General features: G+C 33.0%; 1 protein-coding gene across 1 annotated transcript in view; it reads right to left on the bottom strand.

Moving 5' to 3' along the window:
• The window catches only part of Gabrg1 (gamma-aminobutyric acid type A receptor subunit gamma1), a 79469-nt gene that overhangs the window by 28801 nt on the left and 27937 nt on the right, over window positions 1-22731 (bottom strand). The window contains exon 3 of the mRNA XM_015481804.2: window positions 15184-15251. Coding sequence (XP_015337290.1) covers window positions 15184-15251 — 68 coding nt within the window. The remainder of the gene's footprint in view (window positions 1-15183; window positions 15252-22731) is intronic.

A 22731-nucleotide genomic window follows, 5' to 3' on the forward strand; every position in this document is an offset into this window, starting at 1 on the left:
TCTCTCTGATTCTTGATTGTCATGTCCTGAGCTGTTTTTCTCTGTCACACTGTTGAGCTGTGGTATTCTGCCTTACTTCCAGCCACAGCAAAAGAGCCAGCCATCTACAGACACAGACCTCTGAAACTGTGAACCCCAAAGAAATGTTTCCTCTCCTAAAACTGTGCTTGTCAGGTCTTTTAATCACAGCAGAGAAAAAGCTGACTAAAATATTTATTCTATTGAACATCCTGGAAAGAACAATTAGTTAATGATATTTGGCAGAATTGTATCATATTTTTGGATGGGATGAAACAGCAGAAACCGCTTGAGACACCTGTCAGGATTATGATTTGGCCACTACCCAATATTGGGTGATAGAGAGAACCTCATTTTACTTGGTAGGTATATTTAACTGCAGTTTTCCTGACTAACAGGACATTTAATGTGGTTTCTGAAAACTGATTTGTCTAGAGGTATAACTTCACTAGCAGTTGTGGATACTGCTTAGAATCTATTAAATTTATGTATTTGTTTTTATGTATGTATGCATGCATGCATGTATGTATGTTGTGCTGGGGATCTATCCTGGGGCCTGCACATACTAGGTAAGCATTCTTTCACTTGGTTATTTTTCCAGCCCAGGACTTTCTTCAGAACACTGACTTCTAAAAGTAGTCAGCACTGTTGGAAAGGTTATAACTTCCAAGGAGTCAAATTTTCCTTAGCAATGCATCTTGAAGAAAAGTGAAGTTTTCAGCCCACAGTTATTTCTTCAATGTAAGATTAAAGAGTGAAAGATGCAGAGCATATGTCTTGATAATCCATCCTTCCTAAAGCCTCGAAGAGGCTAATATACCCAAGCCCTTTTAACTTGCTAATCCTGAATAAATGCTTTATTGAGATAAGAAGGTCAATCAAGTCTGAACTCTTTTGTAAGTAATCAAAAAATCCAACTTCATTTAATCATTTGTGTTAAGGGGAATTTTCAGAAAATGATCAAACTATGTTCTCATGTATTATTTTCCTATTTTGAGGTTATAATCATCTACATAACAAATAAGAAGAGGAAATATGAAATGGGACTTCTATTCACTCAGAACAAGCACAATATTTCCTAGGGTAAATGTTTTGAAATAATAAATAGTGCATCTAAAACTTGAGATCCAATGCACTTTATATGCTTTGCTTATCTCCTTGCAAGTTAACTGACAAAACAGCATTAGTGAAAAAAATGTGAGAAGTGGGTCATCCTGATCTCTAAGTTAACCAATTCAAATTATAAGCACTGAACAATTCATGGTGTCATTTTATTAATACATAGCTTTGCAACTTAATAGTCAGCTTTGCAACTATGCACTACATCTCACATTTTTAAAATGTTAACTCAATATTATAGTCTTTTTAGTAATCGGAGAAACTTCATACAAAATATAAGATTTGCTTAGCCAACTAACATAGATGCATACTTTCATCATAAAGTTTGATTGACCCTGATCTGATTTTTCCACTTTGCATTAAACTCTCCCTAAACTGTCTAATCACATGGTAAAGTTAGAATGGGAGGCTAAATTATAGTTAGCAGGAAATGAGATATTAAATATAGAGACATGTAGAGAGAATGTAGCTAATCCACAGCACAAGGAGTTTTGCAAATGTCCATAATATCATCTCTATTTTTCTCAAGTAAAAAAAAAAAGCCATGAACCCTGAATTCAGCTAATAAAGTGTTGTGTTTTTGTTTCCGGTGTTCCAATTACTTCTACATTGTGCTTGTCTTGCATGGATAACAATACGACCTCTTGGTATGAATTTATACATAAAAATTGGGAATCCATAAAACTTAAGAAAGGTATATATAAAGAGAAATCAAAGTAGAGATTATTTTCAGTTATGGGATATTAAGACAGATTTCATGATGCAAATTATATTTAGGCTGGGGATGTGGCTCAGTGGTAGAGCACTTGCCTAGCTTGTGCAAGGGCCTGAGTTAAATCCTCAGCACCACAAAAAAATAAATACATAAAATAAAGGTATTGTGTCCAACTAGAACCAAAAAGTAAATATTAAAAAAAAAAAGAAAATTGTATTTGACCAGAACCTTGAAGGACATAGGAACATTCAGATACATACTAGGATTAATTAATAAATGGAGAGGGACAAACAGTACAATGCAGGGCATAGCTGAGTGGTAGTGCATGTCTGTAATCCCAGTGGCTAGGGAGGCTGAGGCAAGAATTTCATAGGCTCAAAGCTAGTCTCAGCAATTTAGCAAACTGTGAGCAACTAGTGAAACCCTGTTTCAAAATAAACAATTAAAAAAAAAAAACAAGGGGATGTGGCTCAGTGGTTAAGGACCCCTATGTTCAATCCCTGGTACCAAAAGGTGGGGAAAAAAAGAATGAAAGAAAGAAGGAAAAAAAGAACAAGAAATACAGGGCATAATGGGGAAACTGAAGAATGCAAATCATATGAAAAATGTAGTTCATTTTTTTGTGTATGTCAAGAAATGTGCATTCCACAAATACATAGGATATTCAACATCTGGAAGAGTTTTTGTCCACTTTATCTACAATTACCAATTTCTAGTAATTGACCTGAAAACATAGATATTGCTTGAACTCATGTATTACTGAAATGAGGATTATAAACTGAAAGTTCTAAAACCTTATGTGTTACTTTTCTTCATCATACTTTGTCATAAATTTTTTACAGGATATATATTCTACAATATTTCATGTATAATTTCAAAGGGAACACATTGAACAGTATAATCACAGAACAAGTAAACCCTACAAAAAAAGAGGGAAATAATAAATGAACTTCACATCAATAAGAAATTTACAACATAATAGAGAAGCTTAGCTTCCTGATATATAAAATAAGTACTCTGCGATCTGCAGTGGGAACTACCTTTAGAAATTTATATTAGCCAGGGTTCTCCAGAGAAACTTCACCAATAAGATAGAGGGACAGATGGAAGAGAGAGTAGCTTGGTCTATTTTAAAGAATTGGCTCACATAACATGATGGAGGCTGGCAAGTCCAAATATCTTTCTTCCTCTTAGGATGTCAGTATTTTAAGCCTTCATCTGATTGAATGAAAAATGTTAATCACATATAAAAAATACCTTAACAGAAAAATCTAGGTTGGTGTTTGACCAAATATCTGAGTACCAGAGGCACCAAGGTAACACTTAAAAATTAACCATCACAGATCTAAAACAGCAGTAATGGACATTCACGGATTCATAAGGCCTTAATAAAAACTACCATGTGTTTCATTTCTATAAAAGAAAAATAAAACAATTAAGCAAAAGCATGAGATTCACTCTGAGTCTACTACTTTTACTAAATTAGAAATGTTTTCATCAGACTTTAATTAAATTTAAATGTACATTTGGTAATCTTTCATTTAAGCAGATAAAGCTAAAAGTAATTTTCCTCACAGCATTCTCATTTGCTTTCTAGAGTCGATCAAATTGTGTTTGCAAAATGATTACATTTTCAAGTTCTATCTTCTCATACTATTCTGAATTTTCCCACTCTGATATAAGGAAATAACTTTCCAAGGTCATACAGCAAGTAAGAAATTTTGATCACATATCCCACAACTTTAACCTCTTCACTATAACATTATCCATATGAGACATAAATTTGTAATCTAGAGAGATAAAATTCATATTTTCCCAATTACTAGTTCTGGTTACTTATTTCATACTGTCCTCTCTTTTATCATATTTTTAATTATAATGACATTTATATCCCTGTTATCATTGTGGAATATCTGAATGAATGAATATGCTTAATCTGCTTGTAGCAAACTACCTAAGTACAAAATATAGTATAACAGTATTCTGGTTTGGCTATGAAGTGTCCCCCCAAAGCTCCTGTGTTGATGCAGGACTATTCAGAGCTGAAATAATCAGATTGTGTGAGATGCCACCTAATCCATCCTGTCCTTCCAGTTTGAATGGACTAATTGGGTGGTAACTGTAGGAATGTGGGGAATGGCTGAAAAAGGTGGGTCACTGGGGATGTGTCCTGGAAAGATTCATTCTTCCTGCACTCACTTACCCTTCTGCTCTCTCTCTGCTTCCTGGCTGATACAAAGGGAGCAACTTCAGTTGTCTTTCTCTGCCACTCAACCCCACTTCCATGACATTTTGCCTCACCTTGGGCCCAGAATAATGAGTTGGTTGTCTGTGAACTGAGACCTTTGAAAGCCTGAACCCCAAATAAACTTTCCTCCTCTAAGTTGTTTTTTCAGGTATTTTGACACAGTGACACAAAACTGACTAAAACAGACAGCAGATACATACATGCATAGAAACTACCTTGCTTACTAGATTGCCCCCAATTAAAAGCACAGTAAAGGATTTTCTGCAGTGGATACTTGATATTTTGGTTAAGACTCTTCTTCCTGAAAAAGCCACATCACCAGTTGGAAATTGTGATTTGCATCCACATGTGCAACATCTGTGATAGTTTGAGTCAGTGGTAGATAACTGCATCAATTGCTCTATATTCTATAGAAAATATTTCCATAATTGTACTTAGTCAACATACATTAACTGCTGTCTGAAATCGTCTTCCTAAGCAAAAGAGAACCCTATATTTGAAATGATACATTTAGAAGTAGCCCACATTGCTCATGTTATTAATTATTTATATTATTTCCAGTTTATGGATTTGTTACCACTCTCCATATTCTCAATGCAGAAAATGAAGAATTTTCCAACACTTCCAGTAGGTTGCTACCAGGAGGACACTGTTGGCATGGTTGTTAGAAGGCTTTTCTTCCTGTGTTTACCTCAGTCTTATAGTATGGATCCCATCATGTGTATCACAATGCTGGGTGTTTCTACTATAAATGCCAAGGCTTATCATAATTTATACATTATATAATATATAATACATGATGTATTTCTATAATTATTTTTTTCACAACTTCCATTATAATGTCCAAAGTCAAGACATTCAAACAAACTATCTTTCCTATTTTAATTAAACTGCAGAACAACCAATATTGTCTCAAATCCATTGCCAATCTAAGATCTAAAACTTAGGTAAGTTATTTAAAACCTTTGTTGTTATAGATTTAAAAAAAAAACATTGAATTAAGGACTAGGCATTGCCTTTTAATTATGTACACACTTTTAAATAACTTTTAGATAAGCAATGAGACAATGAATGGCTGAATGTATCAAAGGTGTGTGCAGTAGTGAGAAGTTGTGTGCAGTGCAAAGTCCAGGGGTTGGATGGAATGAGTAAATCACATCCCAGTTCTGAGTTAGTCATTTAGCCATGTGCTAAAATATAGTGCTGACCATGTCACTCACCCTGGTAGAATGTGGGAACCAGGCAAGATCATCCCTATGGTCTTTCCCAGTCTGATTAATTATGGAAACATTATAAAATGTTGGAAATTATCTTGCTAAAAATGTTCTAACTATAAGTGGGGTTTAAAGCTAAGATGAGTTTAGTGTTTCCCAGTGATGCTTCTTCACAAAAATAGTTCCCATCTGTATGTATCAGTCACATTCAATTAATCCTGCCTAATTCCCTCCTACTTTATAGTGAAAGATGATTTAAGATAGTGGCTGCCAGGCATGGCACAGTAGCACATGCCTATAATTCCAATTTGGGAAGCAGAGGAAGGAGGATCACAAGTTGTAGGCCAATCTCAGCAATTTAGGTCCTAGGCAATATAGCAAAACCATGCCTCAAAAAACAAGAAAAAAAAATAGCAGCTGACAAGCTTAATTAATTAAATTTCTTCATAGCCAGATTTATTAACTTGCCCCCAGATTACTAAACCAAAATCTACAGTACAGCTGTCTGAGAATTTGGATTTTTCTTTTAAAGAACAACTTACCTTTTTCTTATCTATAATTTGGGATTATTAAGATTTGAAACTTTGTTTTAAGTTTCCATCAACTTCTCAGTGATTTTATATGTACTAGACTCCTGACAATTAATTAATTTTATATGTACTAGACTCCTGATAATTAATCCTGCCTAATTCCCTCCTAGATTAGAGTGAAAGATGGTTTATAGAAGAAATAAATTAACAAAAAGTGAGAAATAGAAAAGAAGGAGGAAGAAGAGGAGAAAGAAGGAAAGGATAGTAAAGAAAGAAATTGAGTCAATTAAAATTCAATTCCAAGTAACTGAAATCTAGTTGCATAATTTTCAGACTTTAAATTTAGAGTCAATATTCATAAATGGTCACTATTCTTCAAATTGAATCATGTGGGATACCTTCTTTTATATATACTAGCTCTCCATATTAACTGCTATATGAGAATATGTACATACAATTAAGAGTACATTTGGTTTCCAACATTCAACTAATATATGAACCTGTATGTAGTTTCAGATTGTAATCTCCTAGGGCAAAATATTAGCTGCCTGAAGTTATCTAAGGCAATGCTACTACCCCTTTTTCCCAGATGTGAATTAGTTTTGCTGTGTTTTATATTATTAGCAAAGTGATAACTTGTCACTCTCATCCTATAAATAAATTTTATATTAAGAAAAGAAACAAACAGGTTATATAATAACTGAGTTCAGCATTGAAAGTCCTTGATAATTATCAAATAGTTTAAGTAATTCAATTTTAAATTAAAAAATAAGGAATCATAGTATATATTTCAATCAACTATAACACTTGACATATGAAGTAGGGGCTTGGAGGAGTAAAGTTGAAAGTGAGGCTAAAACCAGGCTTTAATTTACCTGTATGAAAAAATCATAAACTGAAATAAATAAGGCTCATATTCTGCCAGCACTTTCCCCCTCAAATGTAGCCAGAGGCCAGAATTACCATGCTGTGCAGAACTATTCTACATGCACTAAGCCATAGGACTCTAGATTGTAACAATATTAGGACTCCATCTTGAAAAATGTTACTAGAAAATAATTCAAAATAGACAAACATCATCCTAGGTTCAGGAATGTGTACTTTATCCTAAGGAAATAATTTTGAATGGCCAAAAGAATTTAATAAATAATATTCATAATCAAAACAAATTAAAAACAACCAAATGTTAAGTAATAGATCATTAAATATATTATGGTACAAATATAATCTCTAATATTATGTAAGATATATGCTTATCTCAAAAAGTAATTAAGTGAAATGATACCCATAGTACAATAAATAGAAAGATGCAATGTTTTAAAACCATATATATGTTATTGAAACATTTGGTAAAGCTATATACATAAAATTAGTTAAAACTGTAGTAACAATAGTAGCCACTAGATACTCTAGGATATGTTAACTTTTTTCTTTACCTAAATGTAATTTCTATTTTCTTATATTGCATGTGTTTTTTATTTTTAATTGTTTCATAATATATATATATATATATATATATATATATATAAATTATTGGTTTATTTAGGCATAATTATACAAGCAGGGAATATAATTTACTCCAATTTGGTTCCCAGTATTTCCCCTTTTCCTCCTCACATCTCTCCTGCTGTTTTCTTCTATTTATTTATAGTTTTCTTTTAATTACTGTATTACAAGTATACATAAAGGTGAATTCAGAAGGTATATTCATACATGTTTGATCAGATTCATTCCACCATTCTTCCCGTTTCCTATCCCTTCTCCTTCCCTCTCACTTCCCTTTCTCTACTCCACAGATACTCTCTTCTATTTTCACTGGATTCAAGAAAAACACTGTTTTTTTTTTTTCTGAAATTCTGTTTTAGAAAAATACAGCATTTCAGGGTACCATAGTACACGTCTGTAATCCCAGTGAATCAGAAGCCTGATGAAGGAGGACTGCAAATTCAAGGACAATTTCAGCCATTTAGTGAGGCCTTAAGCAACCTAGTGGGACCCTCTCTCAAAATGCAAAATAAAAAGGACTGGGAATGTAGCTCAGTGGTTACATGCCCTTGGGTTCAAACCCCAGTACCTAAATAAATAAATTAATTAACTAAAAAGAAAATACAGCATTAAGTCATCATTTATAATTGAAAATCTATATTGAATTACACACAGACATTTTCCTGACCTTTCCCTTTTATATACTCTAATTTTTTTCTCATCTTCCTTGATAGACTTTATGCATATCTGAAAGAAGGAGGCCTTATCTTTTTTAACTTAAAAACCAACACACCAATTGCCACATATGAAGGGTAAATAAATATGACAACACCATTAAATAAAAATAAATGTTTGAATGTAATTTAAACAAAATGTAATTTAAACAAATGTAATTTAAAACAAAGAGATAAAATTATTTTTTAAAAAATTTTTGAATATATAGAGATCAATTTATATATTCACAGGGTATATCTATTTTCTTATATTTTGGGGGGGGAAGGGGGTACCAGGGATTGAACTTGGTGGCACTTGACCACTGAGCCACATTCCCAGTCCTGTTTTGTATTTTATTTAGAGACTGAGTCTCACTGAGTTCCTTAGTGCCTCACTTTTGCTGCCTAAGCCTCCCCAGCCACTAGGATTACAGGAATGTACCACCATTAATTTTTTTAATTTAATTTTTTAACGTTCCCTTTTTTTTTATTTTATCTCTGCTACTGTTGACTCAAAGAATAACTAAATTTCATGTCGTTTTAAAATAAGATCTGTCAAAAGCAATAGATTTTACATCAACAAGTGACAAAAGAAAAATTAACACTCAGAAATAAAAAAATTAAAATTATTAAAATATACAAACTAAGAAAATAAACATAAAATGGTAAAGTATAAGTGCTTTTCTTCAAATTTTGCAATTCATCACTTCCAAGAAGGTTTAAATCTTTCTCTTTTGCTGCAGATGTAGGTCTATTATTTAGATAGGAAAAAAAAATATCTTGTTTCCGTGCAGCTCTTGCTGTTCCTAATTCCTCAAGTTAATGCACTTGGCAGGGAGTGACTATTGCTTATTAATATAGTAAAAGGAATAAAAATTTTTCTTTGATATAGAAAAGCTATGTCTAAGTCTTTGTCTCCGTGAATCTAGAAGCAAAACAGAGAGAGCTCTGGAGGAAGGGAGGTAGGGAATGAAGAAAGAGCCAAGAGTGAAAGAGTGGAGAGAGACAGTGATCGATCAACCTATGAAATATTAGAGCCAGTTGTATGAACCACGATGGAGAAATGTGGCACTTGTAATGAAAAATAATATGAAGAAAAAATTTCCTCTGCACAGTATCTTTCTCAATATATAATTAAACAAAAGTTGCATGTCTGGGTTTATTATCAAAATGAGACAGGTAAAGGACAACAAAATACAAATACTTGAATGTTAATATAGCTTTTTTAACTTTACCCCCCCCACACACACACACACACAACCCAAGTTAATTTTTGCTGTTTGGCCATTCTATTTAAATGAATGCAAAACAAAAAAAAATTATTGCTGAGAAAAATCCTTTATTACCATTCAATAATGAATAATGTTCATGAGTTTTGTAGCTCTAAATATACTTATTTTTGCCTTTCACAGGGAGCAACTGGATTTTCCTTTTTTGTTAAAAGAAGTCTGAAAGGGGTTATTTTTGTTAGATATTTATATTGTGGCCAGTATAAACTTACTTCATTTATTTACTAAATTTACTCAATTGTGTTTGTACTCCTGGTCCTTTGTCACTCTTTTTGTCAGGGAGTTACAGTATAGCCCAGCTGGTACCCCATATCTTTTTAAATTATTCTCTTCTTAGCTGGTGCCCTTCTATTCCTCAGTCCTATTTGTCTCTCTTACAAAGACCAATTAGAATTTATAGCAGGAAGAGTCTATCCAGCTTCAGAAGCAAATTCTAGGACTATATGACATGTCACTTTTATAATTAGAATGGCAAGTATTAAGCTCTTCATATATGAACTGAGTTCTCATTTTTCACCAATTTTTATAATCTGTTTCTCTCTTGTTTTTATAATCTTTTTCTCTCTTGTTTCTCATTTTCAAAGTTCCTGTGTTAGTCACCTCTTCAAACTGGTAGTCCAATATAGTTATAAGGATTACCAGTCCCTATGAGTAAACCCATGTCCAAATCATACCTGTACTTTTCCATTATAGCTATGTTTGTACTTACTAATCTTGTGCTGTAACCTATTTTAGATAACTGTAATATCATCTAGAACTTCCTAGAGCCCTCATTCTTCTTGACTTGTCTTGAAGAATCATTATAACTTTGAACGGTGTACTTGTTAGTAAGGAGTTGCTAAGACGTGTACTCAAAAGACTACAACAAACCTCTAAACTTGTAAAGCTAAGTGATTAAAACATGCTTCAATTCTAGTCTAACTTAATACTATTAACTCTCTCTCGCCTTCAGTTCTACTTGCATATTTTTTTCTACTTGTGTGTAAGATATATTTAATTGGAACATAAAGTGGAACTCCCTGAGTCACTCCATTTTTTCATTAAATGTTTTTGCTTTTTGACTATAAATTCTTAAAAAGAGAATTAAAGAAATGATCGACTCATTGACTGATTCACTCATCACTTAAGATGTAATTATTGAATACATTTTTGATAGGGACAGTGAGATTGAAAATATCAATGTAATCCTGGAAACAGAAAAGAAAAACAAATCTTATTGTAGAATGATGTTTTAGGCTTATCAGTAATTTAAAGAAATGTTATTTTATGTAGCCAAGCTTCAAAAGAAAAATCCACCTTGCAACAAAGGAAATTTTGGCTAACTTAAAAAAAAGAAAACAGTTAAGCCAATATTTTAATTTTGTTCCTTCCAGCCACTTAAATTGTATGAGTAGTTAAGAAGAGAAACTAAAAAAAAAAAATTACTACTTTTCTGCTTGCTTAATTATGCTCAAGTTTCCTTGCTTGATTACACTCACATTCAAAGCAATTTTGTTCATTTTATGAAAAGTGAATTCTAATTTTCCTGCATTGTTTAGTTAAAATAGTCTACTATGTGAGCTTCTTATTAATTCCTTCTTTGACAATGCTTTTCTTTAATAAACACTATAACTGTTCCATAGAGTTTTCGCTAACTTGTTTTACTATCACTATTTTCAATAGCAATTTCATTTAATTAGCTTTTTAAAAAAGTATCACTGTCCAAGGTTACAAGTGTGTAATTTGCCCTACTGGAAAAACAAAACCTATACTAGCATGAATCTTTTATAGAGGAAGATTATCATAGAAGCCTCTGGGTACCCATTCATGTCAAAGAGTTTCCAGATTATTGATAGAGCTTTGAATCTTATGTCTCTTTATTTTAATGACTACAGTTGTTACTTAATGAATTTTGGAAAGTTGAAAACAAAACCTCACAACAAAAAAAATACCTAATTCAGGAAAATGCAGAGTTTATCACATGCTCAATAGGCTTATCTTCTCCAGGTATTGGTTACCTAGAAACGGAATATTTTAGGATTCAAAAGAAAAATTAACATTTAAATAATGTATTACCTTAGGAAACTCTTCTTTGCATGATGTTAAAAATTTAACATTATTACACACAGGTACATAACATGTTTTCTCTTTATAAAAATCAACAGATTGTATAGGAATTTGGGGCAAAGCTCACATTAAAATCTCATTGAAACTTCCTATTCCCTTTCTTTCTTGTTGGCACTATTGTACCTTCATTTTCTTGCCAAATCTGTTGTTTCTTTTACTACCTCAGCTCTCACATCCTTAAAAGGATGGGTTCCTACAGTCTGCTATTCATCCCCCCTGCCTTTTTTTTCTTCCTCTTTCCTTTTTGTTAAGGTTCTTTCCCTTTTCTTGCAGAGGTTTAGCAAATTTCTTACAAAGATTGGCTTCAGCCCCATATTTCCATGGTGTGAGCTCCTAATTTAAGAGCAACTTCTGGGCCAGACTATCAGGACATCCCTCCATCCTCTCAGAATCAATCTATCCACAGCCAGTTCCTATTCATTTACATTATGGTGACAAAGATGTCAGTTACGCCATGGCTCACATGCTGTCACTACAGAAATCAGCACAAACAGCTGTGAAAGTGAATGCCAGTTAAGGATGTGAGCATCATATTTATGAGGAGAAAAACGGAGTGTGGCTATCATACTAGAGGAATAAGGGAACACAGGCAGAGTTTAGTATATTAGGATGGTTCCCCAGGTATAAAGTGATTAATGCCTGCAATAAAAAGATAATTTTTGACTCTAGTAATAAGTGAATAAATTAAGTGAGGAAGAACATCAGCAAAATGTCAGAGAATTATCTTTGATGTCAGATAATTTTCTTTGGGCTGAATTGAGTTACCCCCAAAATTCACATGCTGAAGCCCTCATATCTAGTATCTCCGAATGCGACTATAATTGGAGATAGGGCCTTTTAAGAAAAGATTATTTTAAAATGAGGCCCTCAGGGTGGGTCCTAATCCAATTTGACTTGTAATAAGAACTGAAAATTTGATACAAAGAGATACCAGGGATGAACAATCCCAGAGGATAAGCCATGTGAGGATGCTCAATAAGATGACCATTTACAGAGAGAAAGGCCTAAGAAGAAACCAGGCCAGCCATCACTCTGAGCTGTTGCTTCAATGTCACATTTTTTACTACTTTGTTAAGGCAACCCTAGAAGACTAATAATACCCATAGAAAAATCAAAGGAGATGAACAGTACAACACGATGAGTCCATTACATAGGACCCTATAGTTTAAATCACAGAAAGGGTGTAATAGGAATTGAAGCAGAACATTGCAGTCTATTTTTAATAATTTCTGTTGTTTATTATAAATTAGTCCTTCAAATAGTATCACAAATAATAATAAAACTCTATGTATAAAAAATAAATAGCACACTTCATTGTTTCCTTCTTAAATGTCCCTCTCTATATTTTCTTATTCTCTCATTCTCTGTACCTTCTCCACCTCCATATTCTTAAGAGTGTTTTTTTAAATTTTTAACACAATACATGATAATTTTACATAGTTATGAGCTACAGTGTGGTGATTTGATACTTATATATAATTTATAATGATCAAATCAAGATGCTTAGGAGTTCCATCTCCTGAAACATTTATAATTCCCTTGTACTGGGAACATTTGAACTATTCTAGTTCCTCATGAAACATAATAAATTGTTGTAAACTACAGTCATTCCATGCTGCAAAGCACTAGAACTTATTCCTCCTGTCTACCCCTGTACTCTTATCTGATCCTCTTCTAGGCCAAGTTTCTTGAATAATTTGTTCATAAAATTAAATCCACAATCCTACTCCCTCCTCAGCACCTCAAACCAGTTTCTGATTACATAACTGTCCTAGCAGGACCTATCTGTATCTTCAGTGCTCAGGGCACTAACATTCAATAATGGGACCAGTTCTGAAGATGGAAGATGAGGTTCCATTCAACGGGTTTCTTTTCCCTACCTTCACCATATGTCATGGTTGATTTAAATGGTCAACTTGATTGGATAAAGAGATGCTGAAGACTAAGAGGCTTCTGGGTGTGTCAGTGAGACTGTGTCTAGGAATGACTGGCATGTGGGAGAGTGAAGTGAAGACCCTCCCTAAGTGGGGGCAGGACCATCCAATAACATTGGAGGCTTGGATGAGAATGAAAGTTGAAAGAACAGGGAAGCTGCAGCAGATGCAAGCTAGATGCTTCTTGAATGGGGTCTTGATTGTTGCTGCGATTGCCTGAGGATGTCAGACTCTCATTCCTTCAATCTTCCAAAGTGGACTCTGCCAGTGATTCTCCAGGGAATCTCCAGAAGCCTTCAGTCTTGGACTAGGATAGCAACATTGATCCCTCTGGTTCTGAGGCTTCAGCATCTTGGACTGTGCTGCTACTGTTTCCTCCAGCTCTCCAGCCTACAGATGGCTATTGCGGACTACCAGCTTCTGGTTGTGTAAGCCAATCTAATAAATTCCCTTTTTATTATCATACTTCCTGTTGATTCTGTTCCTCTAGAGAACCATGACTAATACACCATTTTAACAAATTTCATCTAACAGAGATAAACACCACCTAATTGTTAATTCCAGTAGGCCTCATTTAATCTATTTCTCATTTAATTTAAGGTACATGGGCAATTCATTACTATTCCTCTATTTGTTGTTCTTTTTAACCCCTTAGAGAATAATATGTCTTCTTTTCTTGGTTCTTCTACCCCTCTGACTTACCGGATTATGCCCCCTTTCTGAACTTTATTCCACCTGTATTTTACACACATTGATCTTATTATACAGTCTGATCCTCAAACCAGTGCTTTTCTTAATCTAACTATCCCCTTGGATTTTCCCACATATTCTTGTGGTTTTAAGATAAATGAATGCTGCTTGCCCCCTTTTCCTTCCTGATCTATGCCAATATACAGTCCTAGCATCTTCCCAGAAAAGCAGGCTTATAATACAAATCTTTGCTGGACAACTCCTCCTGAGTGTACCTGTTGCATTTGGGACACATAGGCCTGTATCTTAAATGAAGCCACTACTATCTGCAAAATTATTCAGCAGTCAGCCCATGTACAACCACTGAGTCATCAAACCTGAAAAATTCATCTAATATTTCTTAAATGTGGTATTGTTTGTTTTGCTCAATTGGTACTCTTGAAAGTCTTGGAGATCTATTGCCTAGATTAATGCAACAACCCCTTAACTGGTTTCTCTAATTCTTATCTTGGTCTTTTACATCCATCTTCTGTACTGTTATGAGTAAGATAATGAAAATATCAATCTGACCACGACATACCCTTGTTGAAAGCTTCTGGACATTCTTACCCCAAAAGATACAAGTGCATACAAACATAACACAATGCATGCACTTCCTATTATGATGGCTTACAAGATCACACTAAAGAAGGACCTTAAATATTCCTTTTGCCTGAGTTAACACTAAATTTGTGGAAGTTCTCCTGATCTTTTGAGGCTGTTTCATTTCTCTGACTTAGGGCACTCTGCTTTCTCTGTCATGAAGTCCTTCTCCATCTCAGACTAACTGCTTTCCTGTAAGGGCTTTTGATTTTCTTTTTCCAGATTTCTTCAGAGACACATTCTTGATGGATCAGGTGACGTTCATATGTGCCATAGAATAGTCTTACCAAATTCAGTATATTGGAATAACATGCTAGTTTTTAGATAAGGGGTATTTTATTTCAAATTCTATATACCTACCACGGAGTATTTGTATATGGCAATCTGAACTCATTCTGTATCAGTTATCAGAAATTATGTATTCATTGTATTATGAAGGCATATATTTTGGATTTCTATATTTTAAAATGAATTACTCACCATATTTATGGGGTCAACTGGTCCAATGCTGTTTACATAAACATCAGTTTCTATTACTGTGGGCCTCACTGCAAAACATCAATAAAGAGAATATTATCAGAAATTATCTTAAAGAAATCATAGTTTTAAATAAATCTTGATAACTCATGTTTTTATTATTTCAATCATAAAACATTCCTCATGATGAAATGTAGACACATTCTCTATTTCAAAAACATAAAATTTTTTCAGTTGAAAAATCAATGATTTATATAAAAAAATGTTTTAACTAAAAAATTCCCCTGTGAAAATAATTTAAATATAAAACATCTAAACCAGTAACCTAAGATAAAGTTTCTAGTGTAAAACATAATTAGATATTTAGAGCTACCTGAGATAAGAAAGCTAATTCACTAAAATATTTGCTGGATAATTAACTTGTAGAATTTTGAATTAGGAGGTATGCTAGAACCTAAATAGTATGTAACTCTCCTTATTGCCTACCTATAGTGTTCTGCTAAATGTTTAACAAACTTGCTCACAGAGAGGTGAAAAAATGCACTAATTTGTAGTTTTTGCTGATTTCAAAGTTGCAAATACTCCCTCAATGCCTGATTAAAGATATCAATATGAAATCACGGAATTCAGAGCTAGAATAATATATGGTTACATGTCTATTGTGAACCAGCAAGAACCAGTTGTAGCATACATTGGAATTTGTAATATAGCTATTAGGATTAAAGGACATAATGTCTGTAAAGAAATCACCTCCAGGTCTAACTCATATGATCTTAATAAATATTTATGCATACCCCCTTCCTCCCTCCCTTATTAGCAACATTCTTTTAGATTGGTGATAGCAAATTCCAAGGTTCCAATGTAAGGCACCTATTTACTTAATTCTCAGTTATTGTACAGGCATCCCTATGGACCTTACCTATTGTGCATTGTATGTAACCATTAGTATTTTTCCAGTTAGTCTTTAAAAGGCACATTCAATACGTTTATATCAAAATGTGTACAACTTGTCAGGTTTGTGAACACTTATCAAATGATACAGTTAACAAATATCCACAGCAGTGCCTTATTTGATGGTGCTCTAGACTTCTTGAGATCAATGAGATTTTTGGGTTCTGTTTTGGTTTACATGTGAGGTGTCCTCCAAAGATTCATGTGTGAGATAATGCAAGAAAGTTCAGAGATGAAATGATTGAGTTATGAAACTCTAAACCTAATCAGTGCATTAATCCATTGAAATGGATTAACTGAGTGGTAACAATAGGTAGAATGTGGTTGGAAGAGGTAAGTCACTGGGGGCCTGCATTTGGGGTATATGTCTTGTCTCTGGTGAGCAGAGCATTCGCTCTCTCGCTCTCGCACTCTCTCTCTCTCTCTCTCTCTCTCCTTTCTTGTTGCCACGTCTAGAACTGTCTCCCTCTGCCATGCCCTTTGGTCTTGATGTTCTGCCCCACTTTGAGCACAGAGCAATGCAGTTACCATCTACCAACTGAGACCTCTGAAACCATGAGCCCCAAATAAACATTTCTTCCTTTACATTGTTCTTTTTAGGTCTTTTGTTCACAGTACTGAAAAAGCTGACTAAAACAGATTCCTTTAATGAAATTTACCTGAGTAATGGTGATTTATACCCATATATTTTTCTGTTTGCTATGAAAAACATTTTCACATAATTTCTATTACTCCCTTGATGATCACCACCCAATAAGATACCAAGGATTCATTTTTTAATTCAGAAAATGCTTGTTAAGGAAGGATATAAAGCATTTACAAGGTGAACCACAAGAAGACGAGCATTTCAAGAAGATGATCTGTCACATATTTCACAAAGAATTTTATAAAGAGAAAGGTAAATGAGATAAAGCAAAAAAAAAATACCTTGTAGGTTCAAATTTTCTGGTATTACAGTAGAGTTTTAATTACATTTGTTCAATTCCCCTTGCTGAATTGTCTGTATTCTCTTTTTGGTCTAGTATTTATCACTTATAATTCAGAGGTTGCGAATGACCTGGCAGGATATATCTCCACCTTTAATACATGGCCCAATCTGCCTGTCTGAATGTTTCTGCAGCCCTATTCTCTCTATTGGTTATTTTCCAATCTGGCACAGTTTCTAAGCTACCAAAGCTCCATGGTAAAGAGACATTTTGCAAAATAGTACTTACATGGCTTTAAAACAATATTTATTTTTACCCCTTGCAATAAAAAAAAAAAAAACACTTCTTTTAGGAAAACATACATTACATAATGACTTTTTTCCCTCAGACAAAAAAAAATTCTTACATGTTATACATATTTTATTAACTAGAAATGTGTTTTTAAAACAGTTTCAGTATGTGAAACTAAGCTTTCATACTTTTACAATAAATGAAAAGGTAACTCACCCTGCTAGTCAACCCTTAGATGATGTAAATAAAAGGATTTTATAATTTAACTTAGGTTGATGATATTTTCTGAGATGAGTTGTTTTAATTGTTTGCTACTTTTTTTCTGACAAGTTATACATTGTGGCCAATTAATATCTGTAATTAAGCTAATTTCAGCTACTGGTTTTTCCAAAAGCCAATTAAAAATACTAAAATAGGTATTTTAATTTCACTTACATAAAGCAATTATAACTGATGTAAGCGCATACCATTCTTACATAGATTTTTTTTCAAGTATACTGACGAATCAACAATATTAAGTTCCTGATTTTATTGCTCAATACTCAGGGCTGTTTACATTGAGAAATAAATGATTCTTGAGGAAATTTTTAGTTAAAGGACATATTTGTCATATTTACAGAGCAGAAGGTTTGGTAGGAGAGTTACCCTACTTTCTGGATATCAAAATCTCCCAGCCAACTATAGGATGAAGCTACATATATCAGAAAACCCTTAATTCTGGCCTTAATATATGAGCTACTTATCAATGGGGATATAATCAACATGAAGCAACTGCACCTGGGCTGGGACAGTAAGTTCAAGGTCGAACACTGCTATCAATAAAGAAGATACTCAATTAGCAATCATTAAATAAATATATGTTTGCAAAGTATGAATCATGTTGTTATTTTGTAACCTATTTTATAATTTTATGCTGCTGGCCTTTGATCTATATTTTAATCTGCATGCCCAAAAGTTGAGGAAGAATAAAGTTGAAAGTAAAACAAAATATCCCAGATTAATTTTGAAACTATTGCTGGTGATTTTATGCAACAAAATATATAATTAAGAGAAAACCAAAAGAAATTTGTAACTGCTCCTTAATAATGAGTCCTTGTCACTTTGATTGACTAAGGGTATGGATAATACTGTGGGTAAAACTAAAATTAAAGCTTCTTAAAAGGTGAGAAGATACCTTTTCTCAGTACTATGATTTTTTTTTTTTTTAGTATAAAGTTTGTTCAACTGCAGGATCTTCATGATGTTCAAAAAGGAAAAACACAATATTTTAATTCAAAACTTGAAAAATGCAACTGAAAAGGAATTGTCATTTTAGGACTATTTAATGATGTCTTGAAAGTAGACACAGACTATGTTTAATTCATCAATACACAATAAGATCAAAGATCCTTCTTTGCAGTAGTGTAACAATGAGTCAAAAGCCCATGTACTGCTACAGCAAATTACATTTTTCTTAATATATAGAAGGCAGATAGAGATGACATTAGATCATTTTTGCAAAACCTCTTTCTGTGCTGTGATTTAAGTACTTTGCTTTAAGAACACCAGCAGAATGTAAGTAGATAAACTCCCAGAGGGAGTGAGTAGATAGAAAGAATAGAGTCACAGTAACTTGAGCATCCACAGAATAGGAAGAGGAAGAAAAACTTTAATATATTAAAGAAGAAAACAGTGAGACCAATAAAATTTCCACATTTGGTTAGTCCGTAACTAAGGCACAACTGAGGACAACCAATCCTTGATGTGGATAATTGGCTTAACAATAAGAAAATATAAATATTTTAATTTTTTTTCCTCAATCAATTTAAACATGTTTTCTTAGTCACCCTACTACGATCTTTTTAAGAAATTTCCAGCCAGTTATATAGCTTTTTGGTAATGTTTACTCATTAAAATAAATAAGGTCAATTAAAATTTCTAATCATAAGGAACAGTTTTACAGTTTTTATTTCTTATCATCCAAGAATAGTTGTTAAAAATAAGTAAATAAATAGCTCCACTAATCTAGATATTATAGATATTATAGTTACTCCTTCAATGTATGTTATTTCATTCAACTCATATATTGACAGAGATTAATCAATACATTTCAGTTCTTAAAACATCTCAGTCTGATTTATCTATCAGAATTATATTGAGTGAATTATACTGATTTAGTGAAATGAGTTGGGAATCTCTATTTTTCCATTTACTAAAAGTTATTTTATAAGATTTATATTACTTCTTTCTTTCATATCTGATAAAATTCACTACTGGAGAGAAAAAAAATGACTATTTCTGACCTGGATCCTTAGCCTTGAAATACATTATTGGGACAAGTGAAAACTGAACATTAGTATTCAATGGTAGTAAATATATCAATATCATCTTTCTGGTTTTGATGGTTGTACCACACTTATATGAGGTTAAAATAAACAAATTTAAAATAGAAATCAATAACAATAAAATATATCTTGAAAATTCCCCCAAATATTTATAAGTCAAGCAATATTTAAAAATAATCCATGAAGCAGAAAGAAATTTAAGGAAATTTTTTTCACAAAATATGAAAGAATGAAAGCCAAGTTATGAGTTAGTAAAATTGACCAAAAAATTCAAAAACATTAAAATAAATCTTTATTTGCTTAAAGAAAAACCTGTGTTTATTAAGGAGATTGAATTTATAACCAAACATCTTCCAACAAAGAAAATCCAGACCAACATCACAGTTTACAATCATCTCACTGGGATGAGAGAAAAACCTGAATAAGGGCTGGAAGGAAACAACAAGGAATTTAGTTCAACATTCAACATGCAAATTCCCCTGAAGGTATTTGCTAATTCCTGCAGTGTTCATGTGTATGATGTGATGCTGACAAACCAGATATAAACGGTGTCTAAGCATTTACAATAATGTGGAGGAAATTCAACTGTTTCAGGGATAACTGGACAATCAAGGTGTGAGGTTTCTGGTACCAACCTTAAGCTCGCAGTTGAGACAACTCAAATGACTATTCCTTAGGAGAAAGAGAAACTTTACAAAGAGTGTGTTCTCCAGTCACAATGGAATTAAATTAAGTATCAGTGATAAAATAAAACTAAATAAAAGCCCAGTTATCAAAACTAAGGAATATTTATTTGACTAATCCATGTCCCCAAGAAGACATTACAAAGGAATAAAATATGAATGGTTAAAGCAGCGCTTAAGGAAATTCATATAAGTTTCTTAAACCCCATCTTCCAAAATCACACAGAACAACAAAAAATGGAAAAATAAAAGTACACAAAAATTATATCCTCAGCGTGGCTTGAAGACAGAAGACCCAAATTTCCAAAAGACTATCTATAAAAAAGTAAAAAGGGGCTGGAGATATAGCACAGTTAGTAAAGTGCTTGTCTTGCATGCACAAGGCCTGGGATTCAATCCCCAGTACTACCAAAAATAAAAAATTAAAAAGTGAAAAAAAGAAAATCAAATGCTGGCAAGAACTCTCTCTACGACTTTTTCATCAACACTGCAGACTGAAATAAAGTGTGCAGAAGAGGGAAAAAGGGAGTCAGCAATAGGCCTGTGATATATCTAAAAGGATCACTAAAGAGAAGAAGCATATTGCCAATTTGAAAATATTTAAAAATATGTTCCAAGACCAGAACAAGAACTAACAGAAAAGAAGTATACAAATGTGTGTGTTATGAAAGAATAGTCTTCAAAACAAGATGTTTCAATATGATGTTAACTATGAGTTTGCTACATACACCTGTTATTATATTGAGGTATGTCCTTCTATTCCTAATTTGTTCAGAAGTTTTTTCATGAAGGGATGTTGGGATGTTGAATTATATAAAATGCTTTTTCTGTATCTATGGAGATGATCATGTGACTTTTCAGTCTTGATCTTATTTATGTTACATATTACTTTTATTGATTTTGCATGTATCAGATTATCCTCACATCCCTGGAATGAAACCAATTTAATCATGGTGTGTGATCTTTTCGATGTGATGTTGAATATGCAACATTTTGTTGGTGATTTTTGTATCTGTGCTGATTAGGGATATCGATCTACAGATTTTTTTTTTTTTACTGTTTTGTCCTTGTCAGGGTTTGGTATCAGTTTATGTTGGCCTTGTAGGGTGAGTTTGGAAGAGTTTCCTCACTTTCATTTCTATGAAATTATTTGGAGAGAATTATATTAGTTTTTCATTAAAAGTTTGAAAAAAAATCTGTGGTAAAGACATCTAGTCTGAGTTTTTTTTTTTTGTTGTTAGAGACTTTTTATTACTTATTCATCTTCTTTGATTGTTATTAATCTATTTAGATATGTTTATATCTTATTCATTCAATTTCAGTAGGTCCTATTCATCCAGGAATTGTCCATTTCTTCTAGATTTTCCAAATTAGAGCATATAATTTTTCCAAATAACCTCTAATGATTTCTCAAATTCTTCTTGTTGTAATGATGTCTCATTTTTCATCTCTAATTTTATTTATTTGAGTCTTCTCTCCATTTTTGGTTGGTCTAGATAATGATTCATCTTATATTTTTTTTCCAGTGCTGGGCATCAAACTCAGGACCTTGGACATGCTTAGAAAATGCTCTACCAATGAGCCATATCTTCACACCCAACTTTGTTTATCTTTTTAAAGAACTAACTTATTATTTCATTGATGCTTTTTATTGATCTTTTAGTCTCTATTTCATTTATTTCTGCTTTGCTCTTTATTTTTTCTTCTATTTGGGGGGAGGGTTCACTTATTCTTGCTTTTCTAAGGTATTGAACTACATTCATTAGGTTATTTATTTGAAATTTTCTATTATTTGATGCTGGCACCAGTTGCTCTAAATTTCCCTCTTGGTGTTGTTTTTTGTGTATTCTACAGGTTTTGGTATGCAGGAAATTGATGAAACTGGAAAGTATCATGTTAAGCACAAACCACTATGTAAAAGTAGAAAAGAGATTACTAGAGTCTAATCCTAGGTTTTAGAGGTCCAGCAGAAGTGGGAAGAGATGAAAGTGGCAGCAGAGACAGAAAGAGTGATGGACATGATCGATGCACATGTATTCACATATGAAAATATTACAGCAAATCCCACTAATATATACAATTGATACATTAGTATTTATAACAAAAAAAATTTTCTGAGCAAAGAGAAATATCAAAAAAAATCCACTTTAGAAATTGTATGGTAATGGGAAAAAGAAACAAAGAGAGGTGGATTTTATGCTCCTGCAAAAACATAATATGCACCTATCAGAGAACACACACCACCATAGCAATATATCCATGAGGGCTGAGGTTGTGGCTCAGTGGTAGAGCATTTGACTAGCATGTGTGAGGCCCTGGGTTCGATTCTCAGCACCACATATAAATAAAATAAAGGTACATTTACAACTAATATAA

The sequence above is a fragment of the Marmota marmota genome, unplaced genomic scaffold (genome assembly GCF_001458135.2).
Source record: "Marmota marmota marmota unplaced genomic scaffold, marMar, whole genome shotgun sequence".
NCBI classification, from domain to species: domain Eukaryota; kingdom Metazoa; phylum Chordata; class Mammalia; order Rodentia; family Sciuridae; genus Marmota; species Marmota marmota.